A 15923-nucleotide genomic window follows, 5' to 3' on the forward strand; every position below is an offset into this window, starting at 1 on the left:
GGATGCTAATTGTATTCAGAAAAACAAAAAGCTAAGTGGCTCTTTATCCACATAACTCCCCCTTAGTATTTTTGCCCTGGTTTGTATTAGAACCTAAGAAACCTGTCCAGAGTAATCATGATTAACTTTGCTTGTCCAGCTTAATGAAGGACAGAGTTGTAGATAAGCTAAAACTATGATTGATTACATTTGATTTTTTTTCATGTAATCATAAGGTGCCCATTAAGTTTATGGAAGCCGTCACTGGTCTGGCATTTGTGCATTTTCAATTCTGACCAGAGGCACAGTAGAAACAGAAAGCCTTTACAGTGAAATTGGGATGACTTTTCCTATACAGGGCCACTGATTTACTCCAAAAGTAAAAATAAATGAGATGCATAAATTGTAAAAAGAATTGAAGATGAACTTTGTAGTGTTTTCGGTGTTTCCTGTGTGAGAGACAGTATTTTATTCACTTCTGAATATGAAACCAGCCATATAGATTTCTCCCCTAAGTTAGCTTTATAACGAGCACACCTAAATTTCTCACCGTGTCCACTTGAAAAAGAGTGAATGAAGTGCAGAGATGGAAGGAGAGATACGGACAGACAGAGTGAGATGTTTCCAACCTCACACACGTGCTGTAGACTTGGTACTTTTTAATAGCAATTTGAATAAAAGGTTCCTACCTGTCCTGCGGCCACGTCCGTAACTCCGCCTCCTGTCTCCTTCAACACTTACTCCCTACTTCAGGCAGGTGAGGTCCCCTTCCGTGTTAAACTCCTAGCTAGCGACAACCTCCCGTTCAGCTTCTGGTTCTTAATATCCAGCACTCTACCTCATCTCTCCCTCCGCCCTCCATTCCACCTGTTTGTCTCCTCTATTGATGAAACTTATCTTTGCATAGTCGATCTACTATTTATTCTACCCAAGCCCTTTACAGTTATGCCTAAGTGGCCCAGACCATGGGAGTTGTGTGTATGTGTGCGTGTGTGTGTGCGCGTGTGCGTGCATGCACGTGCATGCACGCATGGGTGCGCACGCTACTTTTCTCCTGTAGCTTGCCTTGGTTGTACTTGTTGCTATGAACTGTGGGGGATGAGGGTGGCCAATGAACACTCAATTTAGAGACTTTATTTCATAAATCAGACCAAATAATATTAGCTCTAGAGACTTGCCCTACAAGTCAGAGATCTCCTGTTCCTACTTAAATAATGCAAAAGCTCCATTTAGCAAAATATATGCAAATAACTATGGTTTCTTTTTTAGTAATTTCCTTTTCAGAATTGAAGTTTAGGTGAATTGAATTATTCACTTACCTTTCTTAGGATGCTTATTTCACTGAATAAAATTGTATTTGATCTGTTTGAAGTTGCTTATTGTATTCCACCTTTGCTCATTGCTAGAAACAGTGCTAAGTACTTTATCAGTGTGGAGGCATGCTTTTTGTTTGGAAACTTGTTTGGGAAAGTGCATTATTAGTCTAGATCTTATTCATCTTTTTTTTTTTTTTTTTTGAAAAAGTATTAATCACATTTTTCTGACCTAGAAATAAAAATGTCAAGGTAGACATGCAATTTTTTTTGTCTCCATATTCCCAGGTTAGGTCATTTGGATCCCTGAGAATCTGTTTATTTTTATTCAGATAATTTTTCCATTATCCTAAATTTAAGTAGGCTTAAATCTGTGTATTTACATGACATGTATTGGTACTCATGTGGTCCTAGTTAATTGAACAGGCTGAGATTTTTGTGTAAACAAGATCTTTTAACAAGATCACTATTTATTCTTTGTACTTGACAGGGTCAAAAATTGTCCCCTTTGGTTTCAAATCAGTTTTTTTAAGGCAGTATTTTAATTTTTGTTAGAAGAAATAAATTGGCTATTCATTAAACATTATGCAGTCATGGACTTTTAAAATACAATAACAAATTAAAGTGTTTACTTAAAGTTCATTTTGGACTTGGGTTTTAGTTGTTGCTCTTCTACTAAATATCATTTTGAGTTTAGCCAAGTTTGTAGCCCCTTTAATGGGCTTAAGTTGTTCTGTCTCTTAAAATAAGGTTAGACAAGATGATTTCTAAAGTACCTTTCAAATTTAAAATCTATAGTTTTATCATCCGTGGTCATGTTGTTTTTAATGGTGGTGGTGATGTTGAATTACTCTTTTCATTCACAACAATAAAAATATCTAAAATACCAACATTATGATGTACAGTTTGTATATGTTGAGCACAGGATATCTTGGTAGTCTTCAAAATGAATTTGACTTTTTTACCTAATTCTTTTGATTAGTCATAAAGCTAGTTTTGAGGTAAGAGAACCAATGGTAATTCTCGCTGAAGTAATATTGTCTTTTGGAATGCAGGTGATAGGTACTTTTCTGATGAGCATCCACAATGCTTTTTTGGCAGTGAAAAGTTGGTTCCCGTACTTTAATCTAGTGGAATTTTTAATTGGAGAAGATGGGGCATGAAGGGAGGGAAGATCTGGGACTGATCTTCACACATAAGGTCCAGTAGTGAATTGATAAGAATAATAGTCCATGATCATTCAGAGCCTACTCTGTAGCACCCTTGGAATTTTCCCAGCGAAGTACTGAATTTCCCAAGTTGGGTGTGAAGAAAGGGGCATGGATATATCAGAACCAAAATGTACTGAGTATGATCCAAATTTATTAGGTATATAATTGCTTTCTGCATTAGTCTTCTTATACATCACCAGAATTTCTGAAATTATTATATGTTCTAAATTATCTCTTACGTGAGAAACCACAAACCTGTCTCACAATATTTATCTTAGATTATAAACAGATACTGAATGCCATAATGCACACTATTCCATTACCACTCTTTAGCTGGGGGGAAGATCTCACTTTATGAGGGAAACAGTGGTGTAAAGATTGCTTGGCTATGGAGAGCTTCTCCTGAGCAGAATTTATCCTGAAATAATATTGGTAATTGTACAGTAGAAATAATTAACAATGACAAAAAATCCAGATGGTTTGCTCTTTTTTTACTCTTCTGAGTTTGACTTAAAAATACTAGAAAGACATAATGAAAGACTTTGCTGTATTCTTGGATAATAAAACATTTCTGTCTTCACGTGTTACAATTTCAGATTCAGAGGTTAGAATTCAGGCAGTTTTAATTTTTAACAGAGTTCATATGCTCCATTATACTTGTCATGTCACTGAAGGCTAGACCAAGTCAGTCCTGGATCTGCTTTAGGTAATGTAAGGGGGGGGACACAGTGCCATAGATGGGACACTTTATAATTTTAAATTACTCTCCAGAGTCTGAGAAACAATAGATGGGATCTGAATGTAGAAACTTTTCTTAAAATTAGTGCTAGTGTTCTGCTAAGTTTTGCCTGTAATTTAATGACAACATTTGCCATTACTAAGTGATGTTATTTTGTTCAACAGCAGTGAGTGGAAGAGCATCTGCAATGTCCAACACTCCTCCCCACAGTATCTCAGCTTCTATTTCCCAACCTCAGACGCCAACTCCAAGCCCAATCATCTCTCCTTCGGCCATGCTGCCTATCTACCCTGCCATTGATATTGATGCACAGGTGAGGAACCCCAAACCATGGAGGGAAACAACTGAATCAGTTAGAGAATGGTAAAAGAGTTCTTACCTTCATTAGTTAATTTAGAAAAAACATACCGCAAGTTAAGTAATCCTTCCTATACACTTACAGATTAGTTAAAGCTGGCAAAAAGCCTAAATGTTTATGGCACTGTCATTGTTATATTTTCATAAGTCATAGATGATGATACATCCAGTCCTATAAAATGACACATGAGGGTATACTTAATAAAACCTATCTTAAAAATTGATAATAATATTGGTTCAGCAATATCACAATGTTGTTAGTTATATTCTGGGGCACTAGAAAGTCTCAGAAACATTGACCAAATAGCTGCATCGTCTGATAAAAGAAAGTGTAAGTCCATCATTTTATAGTATGTGAAAGAAGAAAATACCAGAGTCAATCTAACCAACATTTATTTAAGAACATATTATATGCCATGAGCTGTGTTAGGTGTTCTGGATGAAAAGATAAAAATGAAACAGCCCCTGCCCTCAAACAGCTCCCCTACAGAGGGAGACATGTGCTGTGTTAGGTGTTCTGGATGAAAAGATAAAAATGAAACAGCCCCTGCCCTCAAACAGCTCCCCTACAGAGGGAGACATGTACTTGAATCTATAGACAGAAAATAAATACAAGTTAAATTCTAAGAGGCAGCCATGAAAGGAGAGACTTGCATCATGGAGTTCCTCTAGGAACATGTGGCAAAGCCCAGGTGCAAGATGAAATTGTCACTTAGGGCAGTAGCCAAATGACTGGAGAGAAAAGTAGGAAGCAGCCAATATTTGGCAGCTGATTAGATACACAGGAGACAGAACAAAGTCAGGGATATACCAGCTGTGTAGCAGAGTTGGAGTGGTTGAAGGGATGGCTGTGTCCCTGATGGAGATGGTGGGTGGGGAGGGAGAGGAAGTAATGGAGTTGCTTTTGGACTTGTTAAGTTTTGAGATGCCTGCCAGACATCCGTTTGGAAATATCTGGGCTGTAAATGGAGATCAGAGAACCATATGCAGAAAGATGCTTATTAAGCCCTTGGGAGAGAAGAGAGTGTCCAGGGCCTAGAACAGAGCCTGAGGGAGTGCCTATAGATGGTCATTGAAATTTAAGCACTAGTTTTATAGGAACTAAAATGATTACTCCCGTGAAGATGTTTTAGAGATTCACTTTGTCTATGGGGAAAAATTTCCCTGTGGGCAAACTTCATTAATCCATTAAAATCTGTGAAGAGCATATTGCAGGAGGAGTAAATGATTTGTGTAATTTTTTTAGAAATCCTTTGATAATATTGGTTCTGAACTAAAATTTATTAAAAGATAAGGAAAAGTACAATAACTGTAACAATAAGGAAACGCTTTGCCATGAGAAAGAGATAACCATAACACGAGGCAAGTGCTTTGTCATGGGTAAGGGAACATTTTTGATGAAGTAGGAAATTGAAGGTTTTAGAATACAAAAGGCTCTTTTCTACTTGCATAGCCTGCACGTCCTGACATCATGCTTTAAATTTAAAAAATTATATGCATTTCTAATCCATCATTTCCACTTTCCCCCAACAACATCAACAAAATCAACCTCATCAAGCAGAGTTTAACCAAAAAATAAAATTAAAAAGATTTCTGTATTGATGTCAGCTCATTTTAAAGATCATCACCTCTCCAGCAAGATGTGAATGGTAGTATTCCATTGGTCAGTCTACTAAGTTTGTGGCATTGATCAGAGTTCTACAGTGTGTCAAAGTTGTTGTTCTCTGTGATGTTGTTGTTATGTTTTTTTTCCTCCTGTTCTGTTCCTTCATTCTATATCACTTCACAGAGGTTTTCCATTTTGCTCTGATACTGCCCGTTAACATTCCTACAGCATAACTTGTGGAGCCATTCCCTAGGAGAATCCCTTAGTTTCCAATTCTTGGCCACTATGAAAAGAGCTGCTTTGAATAATTTTGTGGTTGTCGGGCTTTTCCTTCCATTTTTAATCTGTTTGGAGTAAAAGCCTAGCAGAGTTCTCTGTTGGTGAGTCTAAGGGTACGCATGGTTTAGCAACTTTTGGGACAAAGTTCTAAATTGTTTTTCATAATGACCAAAACAGCCTACAGCATTAACAGTACTGCAGCAGCATATTGCCACCTCTTCAGCATTTGCCATTTTCTCACTTTTGCCAGTCTGATGGGTATGAAGTAGGACCTCAAAGTGGCTTTAATTTGCGTTTCTCTAATTGTTAGTGATTCAGAGCATTTTTTATGTGGTTGTTGAGAGCTTGGATTTTGTCCTATAAAAACTCTGTTCACACTGACCATTTATTAATTGGGGAGCATCTCTTAATTTGTTACATTTAAATCAGTTGCTTATGTATTTTTGAAGTGAGACTTAATCAGAGAAACAAAGTTCACCCCCCATGCAGATACTCGTTTCCCCTCTAATTTTAATTACATAGTATTTCTGCAAAAACTTTTTAAAAAATTTAGTATCAAGGTGTTCTGTTTTTTCTTCATTATTTGTTTAGTTGTGTCTTCTATTCATAGATCTAAAAGGTAATTTCTTCTTTGCTCCTCTAACGTGTTTAGGATATGACATTTAATCTAGGTCATTTGTACCTTATTTGGTAAATGTATGAGGTATTGGTCTAAGTCTGATTTCTACCAGACTGTTCCCAGAAGGTTTTGTCAAAAAGTGAGCCTTTGCCTCAGTACCTGGCTTCTTTAGGTGTATCACACATGATACTTCACTCTCAACCCAGAGCATTTTCACTGGCTGTGCCTAGTCCTGGGAATTTCCTTCTTCCTACCCTCTGTCTCTTGGATTCCCTGCCTTCCTTCAAGATTAGCCTTCCCTCTGAAATTTTCTCCAGTTTATCCTACATATTTCTTATTTATACAGCCATTTATTTGTGTGGTACCTCCTTGTTAGATTGTGAGTTGAGAGGAGGGTTTTTTTCCTTTTTTTTTTTTTTTAATATCCCAGGTGCTTAGCACAGTGCCCAGAATAGGTTTCAGAAATGCTCATTGACTTATTGAACCCTATGTTTATTTGCTTCTGTATGTTGTGTATTTTTGAGCTAGTACTATATACTTTTAGTGATCATTGATTTCTGATAGAGATTTAGTTCTGGTCTTGATGGATCACCCATCTTTCTCCCTCCTTGCCCCTCCCCTCATTTTTTTTTCATTGTTAATGTTGAGATTCTTTATAAATCTTGTCAAATTTTTTTGGAACTCTGTAAAATATTCCTTTGTTATTTGATTGGGGCAATATTGAGTATAGGTAAGTTAATTTAGGTGATACTACCTGCAATCATTTTTTAATGTTTTAAGAAATTTTCTGCAGGGGAGAGAACATTGTGAAATTTTCAATATATAAATATCAAATTCTTGAAGATTGTTAAGTTCTACATGAAATAAATTTTTGGAGAATACTCCTAACTTAAAGGAGCCCTCCTTTCTGACACATGATAGGCACTTAATAAATGCTTAATTTTCTTATTTTTGTCACTATAGTTTTTAATACTTTTTGTTTGCGAAACATGACATGTAACTGTCATGGATGGTTAATAGCATACATATTCACTGTTCACACTCAGTGTATAATATAAAGTTTAAAGTTAGTCATTTCTTCAATTCATCATTACAGTGTACCTATGAATATTTATGATTTCCAACAGGCTGTCATTAGTAAAATAAGGATGCCAGATCTCATATCCCATGACTTGGCAGGAGATAAATTTTCCACCTTCCCTTTCCTCAGGGGTTTAAAAATGGTCTTGGATTAGTCTTGAAGTATTGGAAGAAGGAAGAAATGCCCATTGCCATCTATCAAGCTAATAGTGGTCCCCACTGGTTACAGACCTCCCTCTGCTTCATGGCTACTCTGGCATGCATGCTTGCATGCATGCAAGGCTTCCATGCCAGGCAATTACTTGGTGATGGTTTCATCTGCCCCAAGTTGTGGCTAAGATATTCACCTGAGTGCCTCTGTTCTGTCTGTGCTGTGTAACTTTGCTACATGTCTGTGCCAGGTCCTTCCACTAGTTTCAGTTTCCGTTGCTCTGAAGTCATTACTTGGCTTTGAGTCCTGCCTCTGGCACTTTGCTCAAGTCAGCTTCTTCACCTCAGTTTCCTGACCTGTAAAATGAGACATTTGGACTGTATGACCTCCTAGGTGCCTTCCAACTCCAGTGTCTGTGACCCTGGTAAACTTGTATTATTGTTTCATCAATATCTTTGTATATCCTTTCCACAAGGAAAAATGGAGTACCTTATCGAATAGGTTGATAAAATCTAGGTAAACATATTTATAACAGGTCCCTGATTTGCTAGATGGGTAACCTTTTTATAAAAGAGAATAAGCTCGATGTAATCTGGTATGATCAATTTTGATGAAACCATGCTTGCTCTTTGTAATCAACAATTCCTTTTCCATTTCCTCATTAGCCATCCCCATAATGATCAGTTATCGAATTTTCTCAGGAGATGATTTTTCTAGTCCTTCTTTGAAAATCAGTATATTTCCCATTTCCGTTCTGTAGCATCTCTCCAGTCCCTCTGATATCACTGACAACAACTTAGCTACGTCCTCCAACTCTGCATCCAAGGATGTAGCTTATTTGGGCCAAATGACTTGAATTAATGAAGATAAGTCAGTAAACCTAAATTGCCTGCTATGTGTAAGGAACTGTGCGGGGTGCTGGGGATGCAGATACAAAAGAGACCGTTCCTGCTCTCAAAGAGCTTACTGAGGGAAGATGACATGAAAGGAAGCCAAACACAGAGGGCGCAGGTGCCTACTGTCATGGGGGGATGGTCAAAGAAGTCCAAAATGACTGTTGCAATTTATTAAGTGCTCATTATGTGCCTGGTAGTATACTAAGAGAAACTACCAAGACAGTTCTTGGCCTTAGGGAGCTTATCTGTGACAGCACATAAAAGCATAGTGGGAGAAGTGAGGGAATCAGGTGCGTGGCGTGGAGGCTGGATTCACAGTAAGAGAAGGTGAAAGCTCTTCTCTCCGAGGCGGAGCGCCCAGGAAGGGAGAACAAATGGGAAGACAGTTGGATTGCTTCTGTCATGGCCAGTAGAGAGAACTGGAGAAGATGTCTTCTGTTCTGTTCTCTTGTTGATTTTAAATTGAGCAGCTCTCTTGAGAGTTAACCGTTTTCACCTTGACTCCAAGCAGCAATTCCAGCCATTCTTTGAATCTGTTCTATCTCTGTTTAGAATTTTCTTAAACAAAAACCCTACAGTTCATATATCAGCCTCAGCTTCTGAGCTTTGGCACTCTTCTCATTCTTCTGTAGGATTTTAAATTCAGTATGTTTTCTGCCTGTATTTCTGTCTTCTGTACATCTCTTTTAAAAACACAAGTTGGTTGTGAGGTCTTTGGGCATATACAAGATATCCCAGAAGTTTTAGTGCAGATTTCAAGGTTTAATAGCTCATCAATCTCTATACAACTCATTTTTTCATCTCTTTGGATATTTCCTTGGTATCATTTGCAATCTATTTGTCTTCCCTAAATCTAGGGCACATGTTAGGCTATTGAGGTTTTCTTTCTTCCTCTGTCAGAAGGATGTGGTTCTCTCCCATCAGCCTGGAAGCTATCTACTCCCTGTTAACTGAAATCGTATCCATTATGGGATATCTCCTCGTTGTTTCCTCTATTTTGAAGCATAAAATTACAGTTAAGACAAAGTCAGAAACTTATTAATTATTCTGCTGTTGGAATAGAGAGAGCTGGAGCAGCTCTCGGAACAGTGGACCATGGCATTCCTCTGTCATGTCTCTGTGCCAGGCGTGTCCAAGGGCTGTTTCCCTACCTCCTCATGTACTTGAGTGTTTCTCTCATTCACCTCACTCAAGAATGTTTGATGTGTTTATGAGCTACACATGCAGGATGCAGGAATGCATGGCAGCTTTATTCTAGTCTTATAGAGAATATGATCTTTTCTGAGATGGGAAATAAGGTGCCCTAATTGAATGAGCATTGTTTGGATCCATCAGAATTGATTCTCACTCTTGGCAAGCTTTGGATGGCTCTTGATGTATTATTTCAGCATTATCATAGTGTTCCTGCATTTCTTCTCTTTGTTACATGGAGGAAGTTTGGTGTCCTCATGCTGTACAATTGCTTCTGTCTTTGTGCGTGACTATACCTGCCTACACACATACGCACCTTTATATAAGCCACAACTTGCTGCTGTCTTGGCTTGCTCCAAGTAGCATCATCCGTCCTTGCACTTGATGTCCGCGGGCTGTGGTGATGTTTCTCCTTCATTCTCTGCTCTCATCTGTGCATGGGCTTGGTGGATTAGCTTCTGATGTCTGCAGCGACTTACATTGCAGCCACTTACTGCTGTGAATTACTCTCACCTCTCATTTATTTTGCCATTTCTTTTTCCTTCTCTTCCGGATCTCCCCTGTAATTAGAACCGGTCTAAGCGCCTCTATGTCTTTCTGTAAATTATTTGTCTCTCTAACTCTGCTTTGTTATTTTTGTTGCTCTTTGGGTTTGAGAGGTTTGGCTATTTTAGATTATCTTGATTATAGTTCAGTTTAACAGTAAAGGCCAGGTACTGTACTAGGTCCTAGGGATACAAAGAAAATGAAAACTACCTTGGCTTTCAGTAACTATTGGATGGCAGATTTGTATAGATCTGCGCTGGGATAGGTTTGTTCATTGTATGCCCATCTCATGAGGAGTAGAAGCAAAACTTAGCAGTGTTATATACAAAAGTACTTTTAATAAATTGTATTGAGAATTCCCCTGTTCTCCATGTGTCAAGCTCCCACATTATTATATCATTTTAGACTTTTTGGTGAATTTAATATTTTTCGCATACTCATACACACATATATAATTCTTAGTAGCAATCTTTTTTTCTTCAGGTTTGTTTCAGCAGCTAGCTGTGGAGTTTTACAAAGGCCCACTTAGGTTTTTGGCCATTAAAATGAAATCTATAATAAATCTATAGAAATTTTTTTTTTAGTATTGGTAGGAAGCAATGGGTTTTGGTGGAGTAGAATTAGAGAACCTAAGTTCAACTCCTGATGTTACCTGTGTGTATAACCTTGAGTGAGGTATTTCACCTCAGTTTCCTCACCTGTAAAATTAGGAATTGGGAGAGATGATCTGTAAAAGTCTCTTTCGGTTCTAAGCCTGTGATCTTAATACAGAATTGGAAAAGACAAAAGAGTGAGTTTCTGATTTAGCAACTAAACCAAAAGACAGACAAAAACCTAAAAGTTGTTTTTATGACAAATGTGGACGCCCCCAAAAACTGTCTTTTAAATTTTTAAACAGACTGAAAGCAATCATGATACAGCACTTACACTGGCCTGTGCTGGTGGGCATGAGGAACTGGTACAAACACTGCTTGAGAGAGGAGCCAGTATTGAGCATCGGGACAAAAAAGGTAGGAGCTATTTTGTTGCTCTCAGCGTCTCATCCACCTTAAAGTCTTAGTGCCTCGGAATGTCTGACGTGGGTTTTAATTCTGCTTAGAATGTTCTCATGGTAAATGTTTTTCAGGTTTTACTCCGCTCATCTTAGCTGCTACCGCTGGACATGTTGGTGTTGTTGAAATATTGCTGGACAATGGTGCGGACATTGAAGCCCAGTCTGAGAGAACTAAGGACACACCGCTATCATTGGCTTGTTCCGGTGGAAGGCAAGAGGTAGGGCTTCGTGCTCCAGAAGTTTTGCCCTTCCAGTTTTGTTGGATAAGTGTACTTCTTAGAACTTGTAAAACTTTGGCCATCTTAACAGGGTTTGAAGTAGACAGAATGTTTCTAGAATGTTGGCCAGGCAAAACAAAACAAAAACTTTGTCAGAGGAGTGAGTGCTTTCCGTAATTCTGAAGCCTCATCTTGAGGAAATAGCAGCCTGGCTGCCCTCGTGTATTGTTGCTCCATCAGAATAGGAATGGAAAGAGTTGGTTTTCTTTGGCCATACTAGAGTTTACCTGAGCATTGGTTTTTTATAAGGCTTTTCCTGTTTCTTTGAATTCTCTCCCCCTTAGGCTCATGAGTCTTTTGAGGGCATTTGGAGTAAGCTGTGGGAAAAGGCAGACTGAAAGAATTAAGAATATGAATTATTTCCGTGTATAAAATTCTTAGCATTTCACCTGGGTTTTTTTTGGTGTAAGCACTAGTTTATACACTTTCTTTTCAACAACAACCCTATATCATAAGTAATACGAGAATCATATCCCCATTTTATAGATGAGGAAAGTGAAGCATGTAATTCAAGGGACTCTCACCTAGATTTTCTGAAGATACAACATACAAACACATACATGCATACTAATAGCTGGAAGAATTAGGAAAGGCTTCCCATTGGAGCTGTAAAGTGAATTGACCTTTGAAGCAAGTTAGGAATGATAAGAAATGAAGATGAAGGGGGAATGAGGATAGTGTGTACAACAGCACTGAAGTGGGTCACTGAGTCCTGAGCTGGAGGAGCAGCCCAAAGCCCACACTGGCCCAGGAGCATTTCTCACTGTTTCCACTAATCCAGCTGCTGGGTAGCTGTCCCACCCAGCCTACCATGTTTCTGCTGGTTTATAAACCACCCATTACACTGCAGCCATGCATCTTAGCGGTGAAAAGTGTGTCCCTCTTCAGGCCTTTCCAAATGAATGATTCCCACTGTGTTGAGCAGTTCCAGGTTTAGCTACTTCTTACAAAAATATGGAACTCAAAACGAATCCTACTATGTGAGATGCACCAGCAGATGATACACTGTTGAGAAGAACCCTTTGGCATGCCCTGTTTCCGTTGCTGCAGCCTAAGATGACATCCCTGTTCGACACCATTGGTACATTGAGCCTCATAGTGCTGTGGAAACATGACGACCCTGGAGTCTGAAGATCTAGATTCAGATCCCCATCTCTGACACCACCTTGGTGGCCTTAATGTCTATTGAGGGGATCTAGAGCTAAGATCCTGTGATCCTGTGAAATTCCCATTGACATAAATTGCTGGACAGATCACAGTTGGATGAACTTTTTTGTTATTTTAGTTCTGGCTTGTCTTCATGCTGTTTCTGAGACTTAGTTGTTTAAGTTACCAGTTTCTTTTGTTAATTTGAGTAGTTTATACTGATCTCCTTACATGACCAGAACTACAACTACCAGGGGGAAATGACCACCCTTTCCTTAGTATTTTATATTAGAAGGAGAAATAAAATTTAGTAATGTCTAGGAGTTGTTTCAGATGCTTCTCCAGCAGGTCTTGTACATGCTTATTCTAGCTCTGAAAACAGCATAGTGAAATGCTGTCTGTGTCTAGATGTTTCCAAAAAGGTGACAGTTCCATACTGTTTGAGCTCGCTCTTGCTACAGCCTTTAAGTCATTCTCTATGTAAAACCCTTAAAATTCAGGAAGATGCTGTATTGCTACATTGCAGGGGATGATTTAGTATTTGGGGAGTTGCTAATGAAAATAATGATTTGTAATTCACCTATTACATCTTAAAGTGAAGTTATTAGTGTAATCTCTCCCAATGTACCTGAATAGGCAGTGTAATTTTAAATGTTGTAAATGAATCCCACAGCGGTGTTGTGTAAAGTTAACTATATGTCTTCCTAAAATTTACAACTTTTTATCTTTATTGAGAGGACAGTTATTGCAGGAAATAGCCAATTTAAAATATTAAAGCAAATTGTATAATTTTCCTTTAAAAGCAGTTTTGGAGACTGATATACTTTAGTCTATATAAAAGAGTTAATAGGAAAAAAATTTAAATTTTGAAAGAGACTCTTCAAAATAATAGCCCTTCAGGTAAAAGTCTTGTGTAGATAAATGGGTAACTTTAATTAAGTTCTTGATATTTTAGTCAGGTAAAATGTTTTATCTTTTCCCCTTTTTTATTCTAGAATCCCTGAGTCCTTATAAGCATGGGAGGGAATGGGTGGGTGGGTGTGTGTCCAGGTGCACACTTTGTTTTTTGGAAAAGAGCACCCCACTAGAATGAGACAGAGCTAATCAAATCTACTATTACCTTTAAATTAATTTTAATCGCATGATGATGTAGTCATTTAAAATCTGAAACTTTCCCAAGCCTACTCCAGTATAAGTACTGTTGCTTTAGGAGAATTCATGGGTTACAAAGGGTGAGTGTGGCCAAATCTAGAAAGCATTGTTAAGGAAGGAAGTATGGGGTTGAGACACTTCAGACCCTAGGAACACCAGAGATAATTGCTGCTGCCTTTGCAAATAGCATGTGCACTATTGGATCAAAGTGTAGGAAAGGAATATTGCAAGGAGACTGACAAGCAGACTGGATCAGGTAGTGCATTGGTATAGAGAACTTTGCCCATATTCAGGGGACACTTTCTCTGCAAGGTCTAAAAGCACTAGGGTTAAGGGATTCACCCCACTTGGCACAGTCAGGATGTGTCAGAGGTGGAATTAAAAGTGGGCCATAAAAGATATTTTTCTTGATTTTTTGTAATCAAAAAGACTTTAAACAGAAGAGGAGGGAGAAGACATACATACATACATATATATATATATATATATATATATATGTATATATATATGCACACGCACACACACAAATGTTTATGAAACTGGATACCAGTGCCATTGAGTATAGCAGTGAAGTAGTATAAAGCATAGTAGTAGAGACACCCAGAAGTCCAAGAACAAAGCTGTCACTGTTGTTTGTAGACTCCGCTATCTGTCCATGAATGTAGGATAGGTGGGCAATTAGTAAGGTAGACCAGAAATCCTGATTCAAGGAGTTACATTTATCTTTGAGACAGGGTGGAGATGGGAGGATGGTCTTTATTCCAAAGGAACAGGATGTATAGGGGCATGTAGGTGTGGTGGGCTGTGACTGGGTAGTAGCACTGCATGTTATAAGAGAGTCCAGGACCTAGAGAGGGAACATTGGTGGGGAGAATATTTTGGTAAAGATCAGAGGAAGCTACGATACCATCACCGTTGTCATAGAATAGTACAGAACTACTTGGACAGAAAGTAAGTTAACAGGCATTTTTAAGAGTTTACTTTATGTCCTAAGTCCTGGGATGCAAAAAAGGGGCAAAAAATGGTCCATGCCTATAACAAGCTCACAGTCTAATAGAGGGTGAAGAGATGCAAACAACCATGTACAAAAAAAGTGTATGCAGGATAACTTGAGATCATGGGATAGGGAAGGCTCTGGCTTAAGGGGAACCAAGAAAGGCAGCTTGGAAGTTGTAGGAAGATGGAAAGGAGAACATTCCAGGCCTGGGATAGCACCATTGCACATGTCCAGAGTCGGGCAATGGATGCATTAGGTGAGGAACAGCAAAGAGGTCTGTGTCCCCATATAATGCAGTATTTGAAATAGGGAGTAAAGAAGACTGGAAACGTAGTGATGGGCCAGGTGGTGAAGGGCTTTTAAATCTCAGCAGAGGATTTTATATTTGATCCTGGGGTTAATAGGGGACTGTTACTGTTTATTAAAACCAGAGAGGGTGCATCTTTAGAAAGGTCATTTTTACCACTAAGTGGTGATGGATAGAGTGGAGATACTTAAGGCGGGGAAACTAGTTGGCTCTTGCAGCAATCCAGGCTTGAGCTGAGGAGGGTCTGGTCTAAGCTGTTGGTGGTGTCTTAGTGTAGGACTTAGCAACACTGATCAATCAGGTCAGGGGGTAGCCAGGAGAACGCAGTGTCTTGGGGTGGGGAATGGTATGGGGATAGTAAGAAGGCTAAGGACTGAAGAAAGGCCATTAAGTTTGGCAATGTAGAGGTCACGGGCAGCATGGAAGAGAGCGGTATCAGTTGAATAGAGAAGTTTAAAATCAGGGTACAGAGAATTGTGAAGAGAGAGAGAAGAAAGGAAGTGTAGACACCTTGTGGAAAGTCTTCTATCCACAGAAGGGGGAGCAGACTGATTTCAGTTGTAGGTTTTTGAGGGTGGGGCAATGTGAGCATATTTATAGGAAGGAAGGAGCCAGATAGAGAGTTGAGGTGATAGTTGGAGAAATCTTCTAAAGAAGATGGGCTGGAAAGGGATTCCTTCCTGCAGGGAGACAGGGATAAAGGAAGAAAGAATTGCAGAAGGCCTTTGATAGGAGATGAGGAAGAGGGAGCTCTTGGCAAATGGCCTTTCTTCCTCCTACCCTCTCTTCTTCCTTTCCTTCTCAGCATTAAGGGAGCCTGTGGAAGTTTGAAAATGTATGAAAGCTTCCATAGGTTGCTGTGGAAGCAAGATAGTAGTGTGATTAGTCAAGCGTAAAAAGATTGCCTTGCCACCTTCAGAGTCCAGGTGAAACCATATGATACATTTGTAGAGGACTCATTCAACATGCTTCTTGGTTTTTCTTAATCTTCATTCATTAGCACATGGATAGGAATGGAGGCA

General features: G+C 38.8%; 1 protein-coding gene across 7 annotated transcripts in view; it reads left to right on the top strand.

Annotated features, from left to right (window-relative positions):
- ANKRD17 (ankyrin repeat domain 17) overlaps positions 1 to 15923 on the top strand; it is a 141365-nt gene that overhangs the window by 88818 nt on the left and 36624 nt on the right. For 4 of the 7 annotated variants that reach the window (XM_072624352.1, XM_072624351.1, XM_072624354.1 and 1 more), the window contains 3 exons: positions 3407 to 3555; positions 10866 to 10977; positions 11094 to 11239. In XM_072624352.1, the coding sequence (XP_072480453.1) occupies positions 3407 to 3555; positions 10866 to 10977; positions 11094 to 11239 (407 nt within the window). The remainder of the gene's footprint in view (positions 1 to 3406; positions 3556 to 10865; positions 10978 to 11093; positions 11240 to 15923) is intronic. The other 3 variants (XM_072624350.1, XM_072624355.1, XM_072624356.1) reach the window with 1 other exon arrangement.

The sequence above is a fragment of the Notamacropus eugenii genome, chromosome 7 (genome assembly GCF_028372415.1).
Source record: "Notamacropus eugenii isolate mMacEug1 chromosome 7, mMacEug1.pri_v2, whole genome shotgun sequence".
NCBI classification, from domain to species: domain Eukaryota; kingdom Metazoa; phylum Chordata; class Mammalia; order Diprotodontia; family Macropodidae; genus Notamacropus; species Notamacropus eugenii.